General features: G+C 42.2%; 1 protein-coding gene across 1 annotated transcript in view; it reads right to left on the reverse strand.

Annotated features, from left to right (window-relative positions):
• Tmc2 (transmembrane channel like 2) overlaps positions 1-20737 on the reverse strand; it is a 70796-nt gene that overhangs the window by 39300 nt on the left and 10759 nt on the right. The window contains exons 3-6 of the mRNA XM_010611036.3: positions 19512-19690; positions 18873-18920; positions 6452-6779; positions 4081-4233 (exon numbers count right to left, since the gene is read on the reverse strand). Coding sequence (XP_010609338.1) covers positions 4081-4233; positions 6452-6779; positions 18873-18920; positions 19512-19551 — 569 coding nt within the window. The 5' untranslated portion in view covers positions 19552-19690. The remainder of the gene's footprint in view (positions 1-4080; positions 4234-6451; positions 6780-18872; positions 18921-19511; positions 19691-20737) is intronic.

Genomic DNA, 20737 nt, shown 5'->3' on the forward strand with positions numbered 1-20737 from the left:
AGATTGATGACTTTAAAATAGGGAGATTATTATCTGGATGAACCCAATGTAATTGCCTGAGTCCTTAAAAACAGATGAGGAAGGGAGAAAGAGAGAAAGAGAGAGAGAGAGAGAGAGAGAGAGAGAGAGAGAGAGAGAGAGAGAGGAGGGAGAGAGACAGTGCACAGAAGGGAAATTCTTAACTTCTGTTGCTGGGTCCCTCTGGAGGGGCCTGTGGAAAGTATGAGAAGGAAATGAACTCTGCAAACAATCCGGGAGCTAGGAAGAAGACCTCAAGCCCCAGATGAGATCTGAACCCTGTTAGGATGTTGGAGTGTTATAGCTTGTGTTTAGATGACTGCCCGAAGCCTCATCTGAATGAGGTGGGGCTGTTTTGGAGGTGGCTGAGTCTAGAGTGTAGGATTCATGTTGCAAGGAGAGGCCCGAGCACACTAGGATTAAGGGTGTGAGCACTACCTGCCCTAAGCAGTCTGAGTAAGATAAAAGGGGCAGGAAGACACTGTTAAGGTCCTTCATTGCTTTTGCTATTGTGTAGGCACCTAGAACTGTTTCTCCTCTACCACACCCTTCCGCCATGTGCCACTCTGCCTTGGAGCCAGCCCATTATGGACTGAAATCTCTACAAACTGTGAGCTAAATATACCCTTCCCCCTTAACCTTGGGTGTTTGGTATTTTGTCTCTGCAAGGAGAGCAAAGTAACACACGGAGATTCTGGGTTGTTGGCTTCTCCAGCACCCAGTCTGGGATACACAAGACAAAAAGAAAAGCCAAGTGACCCTGTCATTCCTTCATCCAGAGGTCCTGTGCCAGTTTATCTGCTCTTCACCTTCCTAAGTCTTTTGTTTGCTTCATATATGACATCCAGGGTTTTAATTGTAGTGGGAGAATAGGGGAAAACACATCTACTTTGTTTTCTTAGAAGCAGCTTTCTGATCTTTCTAAAGAAAGCAGGCAGTTTGGGTAATTTTCTAAGACACCAAGCTTCCTACAAAGCTGAAGAAACTGTCTGACAAATTCTATAAAGCAACACCTTGACTCATGGGCACTGGAACTCTTAATGCCTTGTCTTATTATTAACAGCATCTGTGTGCTTCTCCAGTTCATCTTTGTTCCCTGGCCTCATGCCTCAGGACTCAACATAGTGTAATGGAACAAAATATGTTCAAACTTTAATCATGATAACTACTAATATTAATTGCATATTAATTAGTAGAAATAGTTTTGAACTTATACAATTATGCTCATTTTGATAAATGAGTAATGTGAGGTTTAGAGAGGTTAAGTAAAGGAAACCAGCCAGAGAGAGAGAGAGAGAGTAAGGGGCCTGCTAAAGCCCCTGGAGGGCAGAGGGTTAAAGTCAGGTTGGCCCAGATCCCTGCTGTTACTCTTCACTCTCTGCCATTCTTAGACAGCTATGCTCAAGCCAGCCAGCTGCATCATGGGGACAGAGACTGAGGCCACATATTATTGCTTCAAAAGAGGAGAATGGGGTCTGAGAATGGAACTTGTAGTTGGAGACTCTACTGCCAGCAAAGGAAATCATATAGCAGGCAAAGGGGCTGAAAGGTGAATGTCTAACGGAGAGGTGATTACAAATTAACAGTGCAGGCCCTGGAACCAGAGTTCCTGCATTCAAATCCCAGCTGGGCCACTTAACTTGCTTCCTGATGTTGGGAAAATTACTTGATGATTCCGTGACTCAATTTCCTTATCAGTAAAATGGGGACAACAATAATACCTACATCATAAGGCAGTTGTGAGGATCACTGAGAATAGGCCTAGCACCTAGGGAGCACTCAGCAGAGGCTGGCTAGATATTACAGGGGAGAATATTAAAGGATGAAAAAGACACAGCTTTGTAAACAAGTGCACTCAGTCAGGTAAGGGGACAGTGTATTGGGGATCAGAGGGACGATGAATAGCTCAGCCTGAATGTGGGGAGTGGAACTGGAGACTCCTCTTTAGAGGGGACACTTTGCCTGAACCTTACTGGGGTACAGGAATTAGCCAGGAAGCAGAAGTCTTCTAGGCAGAGGACATGCTGGTGTGGAGTCTCAGAGGCTGGAGAGCCTTAGTCTTGGGCCTAGGATAGGCATCTTGGGGGAGGAGAGGAGAGAGGTATGAAGAGAAAAGCTCCACTGTTTGACAAGGAGACTCACTGAGCAGGAGAGACCTGGTCTATTCAGCTTCTTGGCCTTAGTCACTGCGTACCCTTCCAGCAGCAGAGACCCTGCCCCTGAGAGAGAATGCAGATTTCTCTGGGCAGGAGTTTTTCCCAGTCCCTGGACTTCCAGCCAGCTGGAAATCTCATTTCCACAAGCTTTTTTTCCACTGTTAATAAAAGATGCACCAGGTGACACCTGAGTGAGAATGAGGTTCTGTGAGTGTGACAGGTGGCTGTTCAGCCTCCTGAGAGGAGAAAGAACCCAGCCTGGAGGGAGAGGGGAGAAGGGACTCAGAGAAAGGAGGCTGGGAAGAAGTCACTACTGCCTAAGTTGAACGTATGGTCGGTAGCTAAGAGTCACACAGGTCTATTTTCATTTCTAAATTTTTTTTCCCCAGTACCAAGGATCGAACATAGGATCTTGTGCTTCTGAGGCAGGTATGGTGCCACAGAGCTAAGTCCCCAGACCTAAATTTTGTTTTCATTATTTATTGGTACATTATTGGCATACAATAGTTACATTCATCATTAGAATCTAGTACCTTTACATGATGTATCTTGGTTCTAAATTGTTTTTAATTGTTTCTCTAAAAAATAAAAATGTATATACAGTACTTATAATACAGTACTTATAATGTCTTGATAATTAAATACATTGTAGAATGGCTAAATCAAGCTAATTTACATATGCATTACCTCACTTAGCATTTCTTTTGAGAACTTTTTATATTTTCTTCAGTAATTTTCAGGACCACAATATACTGCCATTGATACTGTCACCATGCTGTACCTAATCTAAATATATTTAAATTTAAAAGTTCAGTTTCTTAGTCACACTAAGTGCGTTTCCTCTCACTTCATAGGAGTCCGTGCAACAATCTGCAGGGCCATAGAGGGAGCGGAGTTTGTGAGAATGCTTGGCAGGGTCTGTACTGCTTGCTGAGTTCACACCCTGGCTGGCCCACTTAATTTGCTGCGTGACCTTGGGAAAACTACTTGATGCTTCTGTGACTCTAGGTTAGAATCTTTGCCATGTCTCTTAGGTAAACGGTGTCAAAACATGACGGCTGAACTGTGACCCTTAAAAGGGTGAAGAGTCGACCTGAGCATGAACAAGCCAAGGAAAATGGGTTTCACATAGAGGAAAGGGGACGGTGAGGTCACCCCTAAGGCGGTGGCAGCAAAACAGCAGGGATTTAGGGGAAATGTAATCTTGGGTGGGAATTTTCTAGTAGAAAACCAGAAGTAATAACTGTGACTTCTGTTCTTTTCTCAAAACTGCAGCAGTGACTCAGGAGTCATAAAGAGATTGATGTACCAGCCTTTCATATGGAAACCAGAGAAGTGGAAGAGTTGAACAGAGAAGTCAAGTGACATGAGTAGGAAGCCCACTCTCATTTCAAGAGCTGTACTCATGGAGCTCTGTCTCCAGTGTGGTCTTGGGTTGGAGATGAGCAAGTAGCAAAGACTAAACTTCTTTCACCGCAAGTAAGAGTGAGCTACAGATGTAGAGATTCAAGGTGCTTATATAACACAAGAGAGAGTCAGTCTTATTGAGAAAAGATGTCATAGGTGACTTCCCTGGAGAAGGTGTATTCTAGGTTATGACGGAGGCACAGAACTACCAGGTGACACAGGGCACTGGACAGAAGGATGTCAGGTAACGGGAGGGTTGGACACCGGTCTTCTAGCCTCCTCTCTCTCTTTTGCTTGGTACTGACAAATCTCAAGGCCCTCTGGGTCCCAAAGTGCATCCCACTTCCTTGCTGTGGTTTCACTGCAGAGGATGAGAGGATGAATTTCTCTTCTTATCAAGTACCCTTGGGGCAAAGAGAAGGAAGAGGCTCCCTTTCCCAACAGAAGGAGCTGAACCTTGTAGCCACAGAGAAATCTCATTGGCTGATATCCAGCTCACCTGAGCTCAGTCAGCTTCTTTGCCATGGGCCAGGGCTTGTTCCGCATGGTGGCAATGAGCTTCTTTTTTTCTTCCACCTGCTCTAGGATCTGGGCCTGCTCCTCCTCAGACAGAGACTCCCCTCCAGAGGTACCAGAGGCCAAGGATGATGACCTGGGGCAGAGCCAGCACAAAGTCGGAGGGGAGATGGAAGGGAGGCGGGGGTACTCATCTGGTCTGGTGCATGGAGGAACCCATGGTCAACATGGAGAGGCGCGCCCTCCAACACTCGTGTGGATGACTGTGCCTGCCCCTACTCAGAAGCTGCCAGTGACAACTCTGCCTGTCAGAGGAGAACACAACCTTCTTCTAGAGCCCCATGTACCCAGGGCTGTCCCCCAAACTTGATTTCTTTAACTTCTCCCCAACACACAGCCTAGCACACTGCTTGCTGCCCAGTAGAGGCCAAATGAGAGCTACTTGTAATTTAACATTTTCTAGTGACAACATTAAAATGGTAAAAGAAATGGATAAAATTAATATTAATGATACATTTCATTTAATCCAATACAGTTATTTCAACATGTAATCCATATAAAATTATTGAGTTATTTTATAGTCTTGTGTTAATTTTAAAAATCTGTTATTCACTTTGTACCCACGTTGCATGTCTATTCAGACATTAAATTACCATTGGACATGTTTGACCTGTATTTAGATTTCACAAAATTATAGCTGAAAAAGTAGAGTCACATATTCAAGTTACTTTAGACATATTTAAAAGTTTCCCAATAATTGAGAGCTTAATCCACTTTTTTTCCCTTGATACCAGGAATCAAACTCAGGGCCTTGCACTTGCCAGGCAGGTACTGTGCCACTGTGCTACATCCCTGGCCCTTCTCAATAACTGAATCAAGTGGCGAAATATCATTTAAAAAAAATTTGTATCCTTACTGACAAAGCTAACTGATCTTTTCGTAGAAAAAATATTTTGGATTCAAAGACAAATCCAATCAGTTTCAAAATTACATCTGTTAAAAAAAATCTGTTAAATTAAATAAATTCACTTACTCTTGTGCCAACTCAGTGATACTAACATCAAATTAAAATTATATTAAATTAAATTGGGAATTCACTCCCTTAGTGACACTGGCCACGTTTCAAGTGCTTGACAGCCACATGCGAGTCGTGGCCATCTTATCGGATAGCAAATCCATAGATAGCTTCCAGCAAAAAATCCCCAAGGCAGGGTCTTCCCTATCTCCCAGATATGTGCCTAATTCCCCCAAGATCCAAGTTATCGTGTGTGCTCTGCACAGTCTCACTGATAAAAACAATGATTCTCAGCTGAGCTAGACAGCAGCAGATGGGGCAGGGGGAAAGGGCAGAGAAGGTTATTCCAGGGCAGCCTTAGAAAACTTCATAAAAGGAAGAATCACTATGTAGGTGTCAGTGACAGCAAGTTTTGAAAACCAGTTTGAAGCAACCTCTGTGAGTTTTATCCTGTGATTAATCCCTGAAGAGCAGACAGGAAGTCTCAACATGCTCTTGTACGTTGGAAGGCGTGTAACACAGGGAATCATGTACTCACTTTAAGAGCTGTCATTTGGGCTTTGCCAAGGAGTTGGGGGTAGGCATTCAGCCTATTTGGATTCTACCTTCAAGCACTTACTGAAATGCTTGCCTTCTCTGTGGAGGAAGCCTGATGCCCCAGCCCCCTGCAGTGTAGCCCTCCAGCACATCCTGTTTTGTGTACTCACTGCTTTCTGCCTTGTCTTATCATCTTCCCTGCTAGACCATCAGCATCTGGGGAACCATGGCTGAGTCTTTATCATCCTTCTCTGCCCTGCCATGGTATTCAGCTCAAAGTGGCCCACATGAGTCCTGTCTGCATCCTTTACTTTGCACACCACTTAGGATGAACAAGGCACCCAGTGCACCCAATGCATTCAACTTCTAAGTTGTTAAGGCCACATGCATTCTTTAACCCCTTAGCCCAACCTGGCTGAGGATAGCTGGCATGGGTGACCCTGTTAGAGGATCTCCTTTCCCTCTCTGTGAAGGTAGAGAAGAACAGTGGAACATCTAACTAAGGGCATGAGCAAAGTCACCAAGTGAACTTCATGGGACTTGAGATCTTGTCCCACACGACTGCCACACACCTTTCCACTCAGAGCCTCCCTTGCTGATGGCTGCAGACAGTGAGTGGGGAGTGGCTATGCCATTCATAATGCCTGTGATCTCTAAGCTGGCTCTGCCTGGATGCCAAGAGTTGGGCAGTGGCAAAGATGGGGCAGATGAAAATAGCAGAAGAGCAGATGCTGCTTCTGACAGAGTAAGAAGGAGGGGAAAAAGAGAGGGAAAGTGCCCCAGAATCTGAGTCACTCCACACCTGGGCTTTTTCAGCTGCTTCCACTTCTCCTCCTTCCTCAGAAGCTCCTTGTCCTTCTTTGGGGGTGCTCTTTGCTCCTTGAAGGAAGCTCTCCCATCTCTCTTCCTCCTCGACCCTCCAGTCTTCATGGCTGGGCTCTGCTCCTGTCCTCTCAGCGCCTCACAGCGGGTCCTGCGTTCTGTCTGCTCCCTCCTGGGGGACCCAGGCCTTGGGCTGCCTCTGACCCACTCTTTTTGCTTCTGGCTGGGCTGGGCTCCACGCATGCCCACCAGACCTTCAACTTTGGGAGCCCGCTTTCTTGAGGGTCTCCTTCCTGACTTGTTGTTACCTGTGGGGGCAAGAAATGGATAGCACTGACCCCTCTGGCTTCAGCCCCAGGGAAGTGCCCTCAGCTGAGAAACTGAAGTCCAAGATGTCCCCTGGGGTTTTCAGGTTTGTCAGAGCTCAGAATATGACACTCAAAATGTGATACAGGAGGATCCAGAGCATTTTACAGGGGAGAAAATGAAGACAACTACAGAAGCTGAAAGTTACTCCCTGACCTTCTCCTTCCCTATTCCCCTGAATAAAGACATGTGATAAGTGCCCTACTCTATACTCAGAGGGAGACATATCACACAGACAGGCCAAGAAGAACCTGAACAGGTGGACCTTGCTAAGGACCTCTAGTCAATTGCCATTAGATCACACCCTCCTGTCCTACTTTGCCAAAAAAAAAAAAAAAAATTAAATAAAGAAAGAAAAAATAAAAGTTTTCCTTGGGTCTTTAGGTCCTCTCTTCTCCCCCCCCCCCTCCTCCTTCTGCTTCTTCTTTTTTTTTTTTTTTTTGGACCAAGGATCAAACTCAGGACCTTGCTCTTATGAAGCAGATGAAGTGCTGCTGAGCTAAATCCCCAGCCGGTCCTGACTTCTGAAAGCTCCCATATCACATGAAATCTATGTTCAATGATTCTGTATGCTTTTCTCTTGGTAATCTGTCTTTTGCTATCGAGGCCTTGGCCATGAGACTGTTGGGTGAGGAAAGAAATCTTCCCTACAGCAACAAAGGCCACCTACGTGGGAAGCCTCTGGACTAGGATGAGAATTATCCTCCTCCTTTGACCTGCTGACTCTTTCATGCTCTGGCCTTAACCTCAGATAGATGTCAATGACACCAAATATGCATAATACAAGGTTAATCTGCAAAAATTGATTGCTTTCCTATACCCAGCAATAAACAATTGGAAATTGAAATTAAAACCACCACACCATTTACATTGGTATCAAACAATGAAAACAAGTAGGTATAAATTTAACAAAATAGGAGATATAGGAGGAAAATCACAAAATTCTGTTGAAAGATATCAAAGATCTAAATGAATGAAACCAGGCATGGTGGCACATGCCTATAACCCCTGCACTCAACTCAGAAGGCTGAGGTGGGAGGATTAGTGAGTTTAAAGCCAGCCAGGACTAGATAATCAGTTCAAGGCCAGCCTGAACTACATAGTGAGAACTTGTGTCAAAAAATCCAGATGAATGGAGGCACAGTCTATGCTCACAGATAGGAAATATTAGTAAGATGTCAATTCTTCCCAACTTTATAGATTAATGCAAACCCAAGCAAAATCCCAGCAAGTTATTTTGTGTATGTTGGTAAGTGATTCTGAAGCTTATATGGAAAGACAAGAGACCCAGGAGATCAGACACATGCTGACAAGTATGTGGAACAAGAACTCCCATTCATTGCTAGTGTGAATGAAAATGGTACACCAACTTTGGAAGTCAGTATGAGAATTTCTTACCAAGATAAACAGAGGTTTACCATATAATTCAGCAACTGATTCTTATGTGTTTACCTCAAGGAGTTGAGAACTAGTGTCCACACAAAAAGCTGAACACAAACATACATGATTTCGTCCAATTGACAAAACTCAAAGGGAGCTAAGATATCCTAAAATAGGTGAATGCATACATGAAAAGTGCCTTCATTACACAGTGATAAAAATAAAAAGAACTTTCAAGTTATGAAAAGATGGGGCAGGTTGAAAGGGTTGGATGCCTATTCCTAAGTGAGAGTAGGCAGACTGAAAAGGTTACATATCATACAAATGCAATTAAACAGCATCCTGGAAGAGACAAAGCTTTAGAAATCATAAAATAATCAGTAGTTGCCAGGAGTTCAGTGGAAAGAGAAGGTTGAAGAGGTGAACCATATGGCATTTTGGGAACATACTATTCTGTATGATACTGTGATGGTCAGTATATGACATTATATACTTGTCAAAATCCATAGAATATGCAATAAAAGAGTGGACCTTAATGTAAACTCTGGATTTTGTTAAATAATATATTATATAATATGTAATCATATACCGTAATAATAATATTGGTTCATCAGTTGGGACAAATACACCATTCCAAAGTGAGATGCTAATAGGAGAAACGTTAGAGGAAGAGGAGAATAAAGGTCGTTTGTGGAAACTATTGGTTGCAAACTTTTTATGTAAACCTAAAACTGCTCTAAAAATTAAACCTGTTTTAAAAATATGAAATTATTAATCAGTGAGCCACCTAGAGAGAATGCTCAAGTTTTTTTTTAAATTAAAGGAGCTCATTTTATTGGCTTATAAAATAAAAATAAGTGCTCATATAATTTAAATATTCCAAAAATTTCCAAGAAATTAGATGAAAATTCGGCAAATAAATAATAAATGGCCAGGTATGGTGGCACACACCTGTAATCCCAGCACTCAGGAGGCTGAGGAAGAAGGATTGCAATGAGTTTGAGGCCAGCCTGGGCTACATATTTAGTTCAAGGACAGCCTGAATTACATAGCAAGACCCTATCTCAAAAAAAAAAAAAAAAAAAAAAAAAAGATTTAAAAAACTACGAGAATTAATAAAGCCAACTATCTTTGGTTTGGTTTATTTATCAGCATTGATTATAATTCAAGCTTACATTTTTAAGCTACATGGGTATGCTGTTTCTAGACTCACATAGATTCATTGATTAAATATGTAAATATTACTTCTATTTAATATTCAGGATTATGAAATACCTCAACTTGTGCTTGAATAAGTAAATTCATTAATCTGAGCATATTTCAACAATAATTATGTTTTATAATATGCAAGCTGGGATATTTCCAAGATCTTTATCCTAAATCCTGGGGCTGATATTAAATTTAGTTAATAGCTATTCATTGGATGCTGTATTAGTCAGCTTCGTGGAACTATAACAAAATACCTGAGATAATAAACTTAGAAAATATGTACCTTGTCTCATGGTTTTGCAAGTTCTTGCCCAAGACTGGATAGACCCATTGCTTAGTGCCTCTGATGGGAGTGCTGGATGGCAATAGTAGGGAGTGCACAGCAGGGCAAACCACTCACTTCACAAGCTAGGAAAGAGGAGTACAGGGAAGCTCCTGAGTCCATAACTCCCCTCAGCAGCATATTCCCAATGGTCCAAGGACTCCCACAAGACTCCGCCCCCTGAAGGTTCTACCACCTCCAAATAGCATCACCTGGGGACTGAGCTTTTCATGTACAGATCTTTGAGGGACACTCAATAAACAAACTGTTGCAGATGCCTAGATTATTTCTGAGAGAATTCTGAAACATTGATTACTAAGCATAATTTTAAACCATTTATGTACTTTCACTTCAATTTTTATATGCTACAGAGAAGTTACATCTTTTGAGTATGTTAATAAATGTTCTCATTTTTGAACGAGTGTGTTCATATAATTTTGAAAAGTTGCATATGTTTGTATAAAACCATACAATGTATAGTCATATGCTCTGCCAGTCTAAAATGCTAATATGTAATAGTTAACAATGATCTGTCTTGTGAAATGGGAGTTTATTCTGTAAATAGATATTCTTTTGGTTAAGAGTTATAATCAAATGAAACTACTATAATCAATCTTGATGAAGTACTTATGTGCAGAGTTAGGAACTGTGTTTTTGTTAAGGGAAAAAGAATATTTGTGTACTAAATTGAAACGATTGGGCTGTTCCAGAGCAGGGAAGATGCACATGAAGAACAAAATCTGAGGGGCCAGGGATTTACTCAGTGGTTCCGCTGCCTGCCTTGCAAGTGCAAGGACCCGAGTTCATTCTCCGGTACCAACCAACCAACAAACAAAAACAAAACCTGAAAGGAAAATAGGTTTCTCAGAAAAGGAATGGTGTACGTGTGTGTGTGTGTGTGTGTGTGTGTGTGTGGTACTGGGGATTGAATCCAGGGCTTTTGCAAGGAATGGTGTACGTGTGTGTGTGTGTGTGTGTGTGTGTGTGTGTGTGTGGTACTGGGGATTGAATCCAGGGCTTTTGCACTGAGCTACATCTCCAGCCCTTTTTATTTGAGACAGAATCTCACTAAATTGCTAAACTGATCAGGGTGGGCTGGAAATTACAACCTTGCCTTAGCTTCCCAGAATACTGAGATTACAGGCATGCACTACTATACCTGGGTCAGAAAGGGAATTTGGTTTTAGACTATAGACATGCAAATAATGAGCCTGAAAAGCTATAAAATATGTAAAAATCTTAGCAAAGTTTGTTGTTTCAATAGGTTTGTTCATATACACACACACACAGTTTTATTGTTCTTGATTTTACCTATAATAAAATATTTCTTCAAACATAATCTACCCATATAGCAAAGACTTTGTGTTTTCTCACAATAATTTTGTGTATTTTATGTTGGCTTTATTGTGACCTTGATTTTTTAATCAAATATCACTTATGAAAAAGCTAAGGATCTTTTAAGTAATCATGTTATCTTCTGTGCATGTTTTAAAATATTTGATTTCCATTTTCGGATGAGTAGCCAAATATAAATTCTGAGTTTAAATCTCATAAACAAGTTTTAGAGGTTGTTAGTTGGTTGGTTTGTTGGTTGGCTGCTTGGTTGATTTGATTCTAAGATTGACCCCTAAGTGTAAAATAAAGTTAAATGAATTACAGAATATCTTTTTGTGTAAAACTACCTTTGAAATTTTTCAGAGGGCCCCTGAAAAGTAATAGACTTGTTTTTTCACCTTATAGAGGGAGAAATACCAGAAAGAATTAGCGTCGTTTGATTGGTCACAGATAAAGAGTTTTATGGGGAAAAACTTTTTCTTCAAAAAGAAGAGGTGTTTGGCTTTTCTAGATTAAACTTCTTTAAGTAAAATGATTAAATGTTTCAGCAATTGTAGGAACAAGAAGTTCCTACAGATCTGATAATGCTGTCCCTGTTTATGGCGTGTTTCCACTTATCAGAGTCCTGGTGGGGATTTGCACAATGTTAGACAACACCATAATTATGTCATAATTCAGTTATCATTTGAAATGTTAATTTTTATACAATCTCTCTTATTTAAATTGAATTTAGCATCTTTGAGGCCACTGCTTTCAAGTGGTGATGCACATTAGACTTACACATAATTTTATTAAAATACAGATTCTCACAATCTACTCCAAACTTACTACTGTATCTCTTTACTTGACATTCTTCATATATTAATATATTTATCTTATATGCTTTGTATATTTTTGGTACATGTATTATGTCTTAAAATAGTGTTACCTAAGATAATTTTACCTTTAAGATTTATGAGAATTATATGCTTAAGAATTTTTTCCTCTGTGAAAATTATAGCTATCCATTTTTGTAAATCGGGTATAATGCTCATTGTCCATGAGGACATGCTTAATCTTCTTCATAGAGATTTTGCCCAAAGCTTTTAGAATGCCTTATTATGTTTGTTGTATTTACTTCAGAAATATCCAAATTTCCTTGTCAGTTTCATGGTTTCTTTGAAATGTTTTACTTTGGAAAGTTTTTAGCAGTTAGTTAACCACAAATATTTGAAGTCTCTGTAAACTTACAGATTGTTTTATCCCTAATGTTTTACTTGAAACATCAGCTCTAGGGCAGAATTTTGTCTTCTACAAAGGACTATCTCAGAATCCCAACTGAAAGGACCCTATCAGGTTCTATTAACAGCCAGCACAGTGGTGAAACTCCTAAGAGAGTTGACTGTTGGACAGCTTGTGCCCAAGACCTATGGATTAAGACCACAGATTGTTTTTCTATAATCTGTATTCTTCTGATTTCTATTATTTTGCTAACATTTTATGCTTTCAATGGTTTAAGGCTATTTTTAACTGTCTCTATTTTCAGTATTGCTGTTTATATCTTTGGTTACTTCTTGGTATGAGCCTAATACCTAGCTATAATTTAACCATAAATTGCTAACATGCACATATTCCTTTGCGAGCTACCCAGTTTCCTTTGGTGCTCATTTTTCATAAATTATTTGGTTTTACTGGGTAACTAAAGTTAACCACTGAGTTTCTTTTCTGATGGCAACTCTCTAGGTGGATGAGGTGATGAGAAATCACACTCCTCATGTCCTTGGAAAGGCCTGCCTACTCCTAAACAATATGTGGGACATTAAAGTACTTTTTTTTTTTTTTTTTTGCTTTAGACCTATTCAATAATCCTAACAATACAAAATTCACTCCCTGACACCAAACTACTCATATTCTTGAAGAATAGTGCCAAAAGATTACAGCATTGTTTGACAATTCACAGAGTATTTTTGGCCAAATGCTAGTATGGGATCTGGTACAATACCTGCAAAGTTGACTGGAAACTTTACCTTGACAAACTAATACTACTATCAGGATTATTGATGTCACCCACTGATTTGTCCTCTATGAAAAAGAGATCCACTGATAGTTTCAGTGAAGGAAAAAAGGGCTCAATTTAAGAACAGAAACCTTAACTACTTTAGAGGAATTCTGGATTTCTTTCTTTTCTCAAGTACCTTCATGTCATACTTCACAAGAGGCCTGGATAGTAGAATGAATCTTAAAGGCTGTGGAGAGACTAGTATGTGACTCAGACAGTGCCACTACTATAGTTTGGGTAACTGTCCCCCAAAGGCCACATGTTAAAGGCTTGGTCCCCAGCCTGTGGCACTAACAGACAGTGGTAGAACCTTTAAGAAGTAAGGCCTACTGGGAGGCTTTTGGGTCATAGAAGGCCTTTGAAGAGGATAATGGATCTCTAGCTCCCTCCCCTCTCTTACTTCCTGGCCCAAGGTGAGTGATGTTGTTCTGCCATGTGCTTCTTCCAGCATAGTAGCCTTTGCTTGGGCTTAAAAGCATCACAGCCAGATGGTCATGGATGGGAACATCTAAAACTGAGCAAAAATATTGTATTTCTCTGTTTAAATTGATTATCTCTGGTATTTGTTATAGTAACATGAACCTAATAGGCCTGCCTTAGGTCAAATTTCCTGTTCTCAGTAAATTCTGATTCTACCTTCTCCTCTCTGAAATGCTGCAAAGCTTTGCCTGCTACAAGCAATAAATCTGCTTTGTCTTAACAGCAGGTCATGTGGTGATAGTTATGGAATCAGCATTGGGCGATAACTTAGATAAGTGAATTCTGTTTTTAAAAGGAATAAATGGTGCACTAAAGAAAAAAGACTGGAAATACAGAGTGCTAAATTATGGTTGCGATTACTAGAAATGCTTCACAAAGAATTGATGTTTATGAAGGAATTTAACAAGAAGGGAAAAAAAGACTTAATTACTTACATATGCACAAGAGTTCGCAAAGAAGCAACTAAACACAGTGGTTAGAATTTGGTGTTTAGGGGCAACCTACTTTCTAGTCCCCTCTGTCTCTCTTAGACAGCTTGCTTTCTCAATAGCTTTTTCCTACTCTTAACCTCCATTGTTCCTAGAATTTATTCTTCAATTTTATAGAACATGAACTCAAGTTTCAGATACCTAGAAGGTTTGGGAGTTACATCTCTTCCCCCTATATCATTTTGGAGGTCTTCCACCAAGATTATTGGACAGAGATCTTCTAAAATGGGCAGTGTCACATCTGTGGGCTGCTCTGAGAAGTTTACATAAGGAGGAGCCACGACCAGCAAGAGAAACATTTACTATGATCTCAAACAAACAGTGTGGCTGGAGCCAGGGCCCCAGCACCATGCCAAGGTGACCTCAACCCAGAGCCCAAGAATGGAAGAATCAACACCTCCTTCTCCCAAATGATTCCTTCAATGTAATGAAGAAAAAGCTCGAATCTTTAGGCCATTTATTTCCTTTTATTATTTCTTGACTGATTTTTTTCCCCACCCTGTACTTACTACTGGAGACTTTTCAAAATTTTTTAACATTGATGGTCATATCTTAGTACTTAATTCAAAAAAACCTAGATTTCCTTTCTTATATATTGTGTTGACAAAGAAAAAATTCAGGAGTGAAATAAATTTTTCCCAGGAAATTTTAGAGATACTTATCAATGTCTATAATTCATACTCGTCAGATGAGGTTTAGAAGCAAACATAATTTTCCCAGTCTGTAATCAAAAGATTACAGATATATTTATTTCTAATTAAACTGGCAAATGCTTGAACCATGAAAATAGAGATACTTCATTAGGCTAAGCTTTATTGGTCTGATTAATAGGTTTTTTTGATTTTAAAGTTCTTACCAAAGCAATTTTTATCCCCTTAAAAAATAAATACTGAGCCAGGCGTGGTGGTGCATGCCTGCAATCCCAGCACTTGGGAGGCTGAGGGAGGAGGATCGCTGTGAGTTTGAGACCAGCCTGGGCTACATAGTGAGTTCCAGGTCAGTTTCAACTACATAATGAAACCCTGTCTCAAAAAAAAAAAAAAAAATCCTGAGTTTAATTACAGGTTAAAGCACTCTCTGTTACCAAAGCAACTTTGGAGTTCCATGTAATCAGAATCAGATAAAATGTATGTTGTGTAACCAATGTTAAGGGTGCTATTTATAGCCATAAACACACACACACACACACACACACACACACTCACACACAAAAAATCTGGGGCTTACACACTGTCTTAAAGGGAAACAAAGTATGGAGAAGAAACATGACAAAGGAAAGGGGGTTTCTGAGTGCAGCAAGTTACGGATGGTGACTAGGAAATGCATGGTTAAACAAAGGTTGTTTAGTAAAGTTTATTGTGCAAGTAAGAGTATTCTCAGGTGCTATATAGCTCAGTTTTTCAGTTTCTGGGAAAACATACCTGACATAAGCAACCTAAAGGAGAGGAGGTTATTTTGGCTCATGATTTCAGAAGTTTCAGTCTGGTCAGCTGGCTCCAAGGCAGAAAGAGCATGGCGGAGGAAAGCTGCTTAACCCATGGCAGCTAGAAGGGAGAGAGAGAGGGAGAGGGGAAGAGGGAGGGGAGAGGGAGGGGCAAAGAGGGGAAGCAGCCAGAGATAGGTATATACCTTGTGATCCACTTCCCCCAACCAAGCCCCACTTCCTAACAGCACATTCAGCTCTGAGCTCATCAAGTGATTAATCCACTGATGAGGTTAGTATCCTCCATACATATGAAACTTTGGGGGATACTTTATTTTAAAATTGCATTTATTTTTTAATTAAATATTTTTATTAGTACATGTCTATGGTACATAATGATTACATTCATCACAAGGAGTTGGTACATGTATACAACACCTCTTAATTCTGGGGACACTTTATATTTCAATCATAACAGGTGCTAACCAGGTGTAGTGGCACACTTCTGCAATCCCAGCATTCAGGAGCCTCAGGCAGGAGGATTACTGCCAGTTCAACTCTAGCCTAGGCTACATAGTGAGACCCTATCCCAAACAACAACAACAACAACAACAACAACAAAAATAAAGAAGAATAATCTCCAAAGTAGTTCTGTGTCTTGTAAAAGATAGAGAGACATCTTTACTGATGGCAATTTATGTCCTGATTTTAAATTGAAAAAAGTGGACAGAGAGCTACAGGGATCCTCTTTTTTTTTTCTGGTATTGGCGCTTGAACTCAGAACCTTGTGCTTGCTAGGCAGGTGGTGGCACCAGTGAGTGAAATCCCCTGCCCTGATCCCCTCTTGTTTTTGTAGATGTGTTCCAAGAACTCCAGGGGATGCAGTACTGACCCATGCATGTGCTGTTTCTTCCTGTATCCCCTGCAGCACTGCCACACGACACTACAGTGAATCTTTCCTTCAAATCTATGCTGCAGTGCCTCTTTTGCATCACTACTCTTGTGTTTTGGAGCCACTACTTCCCACAATAAGGATTACCTGAACACAGCTCTTGGAGAGGGGAAGGAGCGAGATGATGTGACCCTTCCTCCCCAGGAGCACCTCAGCACTAGGCCAGGATTTTAGAGGAGGCAGAGAAGCAGAGATCAAGGCGAGGAGGGGTCTAGAAGATGATTCATAAAAACCCACTCCATATTTCATGAGGGGACTGGATAAGAAAGTAAGTACGTTTATATCTTCTTCTGTTCTCTGTGTATGTTCTCAACCAGCTAATGAAATAGTTTCATCTTGGTCATGAACTACACCAAGCATTCTTTCAAGCACTGTACACATAAGTTGGAGGTTTGCAAATGTTTTTCTAAGCTGTACTTTCTATTGTAATCTGATTTTCAACTGAAAGAAATTCATGGGGAATGTGGAAAATGAGCCAGAATTTGCCCTTAGTCTCCCTGAACCTCGTCTACCCGGAAAACAGGCTGCTTCTTCTTTCTTTAACAGCTTTCATTGGATGCCATTTAATGCATCATCTAGGAGCTTGTAAGGCAGCTGTCTTGCTATGAAGACTTCAGAGCTCAGCAGGTGCTCCCGTGAACATCACGGGCCCATGTTTATGTACCTGACCGTGGCCAGAGATTTCAGGCAGCAAAAAGCAGGCTGAGAGGCTGCAGGAGCCAGTGGGTCTAGCTTCCAATTCTGTAATCTTAATAATTCAGTGCTTTTACTAAACACAATTCTTACCTTACCCATCCTTACCAAGAGAGTGGTAGATTGCAATTAAGTTGAGAAAAAATTTTGTATTCTCAGACCTTATTTTTCTTTATGAAGTGTAAGTTAAGCCAAAAGAATAAGCCCTATTCAATTACGTATCATCTCCCCTCAAAGGCAACTCCAGAGGAGATTTGAAGTGGAAATCCTTATGTAATTGGGTTTCAGTTAATGTAGTGGATTCCCAATATTTAACTTCACTACATCCATTGACCATTTGGGTCTCTAGGTAGAAATTCTGACCTCTTTCATCTTTTCTATGGGAGGTGAAAATGCCAGTCATAGGAAAGAGGATATAATTTAGGAGTAAACAACATGTAGTTCAGGCAAAATAACCCATTTCAGCCTTAGTCAAGGGATATTCGCCTACAGGTAACTCCCTCAAGTCCCAGCCCCATCTACTGGGGTGGAGTGAAGCCAGGTTACAGGGAGAAGGGGTGTCAACGGGAGGGTAACATGACAGGGCTGGAGAGGAATACGTCCTGTCTCACATACAGCAGGAGCATCCTGCAGGTAACTGTCACCAGAGGGCCAGCTGACCTCACCACTCCTGAGTAAGGTCTCCTAGGGGCCATACTGGCTCACAGCATGCTTCCTCACACTTGCTCCTGGGCCTTTGGAGAGAGCTGAGAACGATGAAGAAGACAGGAGAGCTGAGGAGGAGGGACACTGGAGATGGGCAGCAGGAGGTTGTGGAAAGGTGTGCTGAGACCCCAAGAGTGCATCCCAGGCCCCGCCCTCCCACCCATCTCCTCTGGACCTCTTGCTCCTAGCTCTCTCCTTTCTGCACAGCTGCCCCACTGAGGTCTCAGGCCCTGACAACTGGGAAGCAGTGAGAGCAGAAGGCCTGGGTGGAGCAGGTGGGTTGTGGGACAGCTTCTCTACACAAGGAAAGTTATGGGGGTGGCTAAGTTGAGAGGAGAGGACTCTTCCAACCCTCCAGAAGTCCACTGTTCCCCAAGACTCTACTTCCTCACCGAGAAGTGAAGCCCAGCCTTGCCCAGGTCAGGAGAAATGTATGACAACTCTGATGCTACGACGTGCAGCATCAGGTGCTCCCTGCCCTCTCCTCATCATGGTGGGAGAGGGTGCCTCTCTCCTGTGGCTTCCTAGGGCTCTCCAGCTTCTCCTGGAGCTGACTCCTTCTCCACAGGCCCACGGAAGAGCTGTGATCATACTCTTCATGGGAAGATATCTGAGCATCCACTCCCAGTGGACTCTCAGGAAGTCCAGGTGGCTGGGGTGTGAGTTCTGGCTGTACCACCCATCTACTGCCTGCAGGACATTGCCCTTTCCCCTGGCTGGTGAATGCTCATAGAATCTCAATCCTTGGCTCAATGCGTCTCTAACTCTGGAGTGTTCCCTGACACCCAGAGCCCCAAGGCTGAGCAGCAGGACCTCTCTGTGAGACACTCTGTCATTTCCCCAGTTAAACTGCCTGCCTCCATGGGTTGAGAGGAGGGGGCTCAGATGCAGTATGCAATGAGAGGAAGTGGGGGAGAGGAAAAGGAGAAAATGGGATGGTCAGCTGGACTACTGGGTATGGAGGTGAGGGGGGCCCAGTACACTCCCCAGGAAGCCACCACTTCTCTCACCTGTTTGAGGAGAGCTGCTCCAGGCATGCCCTCTTGCTCCATCGTGTGCTGCAAGGACAGGAACGGGGGAAGCAGCTGCCTTCTCCTCCCAGTAGCACCCCCATTTCTCAGTTGGTTTACAGAATTTGGCTCCAGTTATTTTACTCAACAAGCTCCAAGTCCCTAGCCCTTGACATTTCTCTGACACCTTGGAAAGGCCATGAGGTCATAACACCACCCCCAACATACACACATGCACCATCCCAGACACGGTAGATAGAACTGTAAAGAGGATTGCTAAGGAGAGGCAACTATAACCAAAAGAGGAGGCTGAGACCCTGACAGGTTCTGAGGACCCACAGGACCACAGGACCATGGTAACCTCCAGTTTACATACATGTCAACGTGGGCTCCATGCATGGTTTTGGCACAGGTCATCTCAGTGCTTCCAATACCCCATGGGGTAGTGAAGAGCACCTTCATGTCATAGATGACCACCTTCATGCCGTGGAGGTAAGGAGAGGTGCAGTAACCACACTGAGGTCACCTAGCATGGGCCTAGACTCAAACACAGGTCCTTCCCCTGCCTCTCAAGACTACTTCCCAACCTACCTCTGCCCAGAAAGATAGTGGGTAGGGCCCAAGAGGATGAGGACTCACCTTTTTCCTCCATGTCCTTTGGTGGAGGGCTCATGGTCATCAGGGCTCCCAAGATCCCCGCCTGGGCTTACACAGGCTGTTCAGCCACTCACACCTCCAGCCTGGAGTGCTTCCCTGGCCCTTTGGTAACTGGCCTTCCTTCCTGGGCCCCAACAGCGATAGGGCTTGCTGGCTGGAGACTGATGTAAAATTTGGGAGAGAGATGGGAAGGAGGCAGCAAGTTCCCAGCACATCAATCCAGCCACACACTTCTCTGCTTAGGTTTCCCTGCTGAGGACTGCGTAGCCTCCTGTTTCAGGTATCACTTATACATGAGGGGCCCTGGAGGGGCCAGGAACTGCAGGCTGTTTCCTGGCAATGACACCACTTGCATTTCAGTCAAGGGAGGTGTGAGCTGCATCCCAGTATCTTGAGTGCCTGTTTGGGGCAAGGTACCAGGAAGTTTCAGGATGCTTGCAAGCAAGTGGTCACCTGGCTTCTGTTTAAAATGCAGATTCCCAAGACAACACTGGGCATTTAGACCAGCAGGCCTGGCATGTGCCCAGGAATCTGCAATTGGGTCCTGAGCTCACACTGATGAATGTCTCCTGCCCAGACAGCTGCCCACTCACTCAGCAGCTTCCCCACTGCTGCCTGCCTTCAGGGAGGGCAGATCTGACTGCTTTGAAAATGACTGCCCGATTTCAGAGGGACCCTCTGGAAGGTGGTCCCAAGGCCCCAGAGTTTAAGATTCTTAATCTGGGATCTCTGTAACTCCAAGAGTTGTGGCTGGAATTTTGTGGGTTGGTGAACAGTGGCAGGGAGAACATTACATCTTCTTTTCCTAGTCTCGAACTGAAATTTAGTAATTTTTATCAATTATGAATGTGGACAAAAATGTATGATTTTTGTCCCAAAAGAAGTCACAGGTAATTTTTATATCACCTTAAACTCAAAATATCATTTATGCTTACCACTACTTTAAAATTATAGATGCACTGGATCTTGTTGCTTAATTACTAGGAAACATGTGTCATAGGACAGATGTTTAAAATTATTTCAATGTCTATTTAAGAATTATTTGTCTATTTTGTAATCCTAATATTTTATGGATTTAAAAATTTATGGGCATGGTGGCACACACCTATAAACTCAGCATTCTGGGAGGCTGAGAGAGGAAGGTGGAAAGTTTGAGCACAGCCTGGACAATTTAGTAACTTAGACCTCTCACAATTTAAAAAAAAATT

Source organism: Fukomys damarensis, unplaced genomic scaffold (assembly GCF_012274545.1).
Source record: "Fukomys damarensis isolate Sample0158 unplaced genomic scaffold, DMR_v1.0_HiC HiC_scaffold_7, whole genome shotgun sequence".
Lineage (NCBI taxonomy): Eukaryota > Metazoa > Chordata > Mammalia > Rodentia > Bathyergidae > Fukomys > Fukomys damarensis.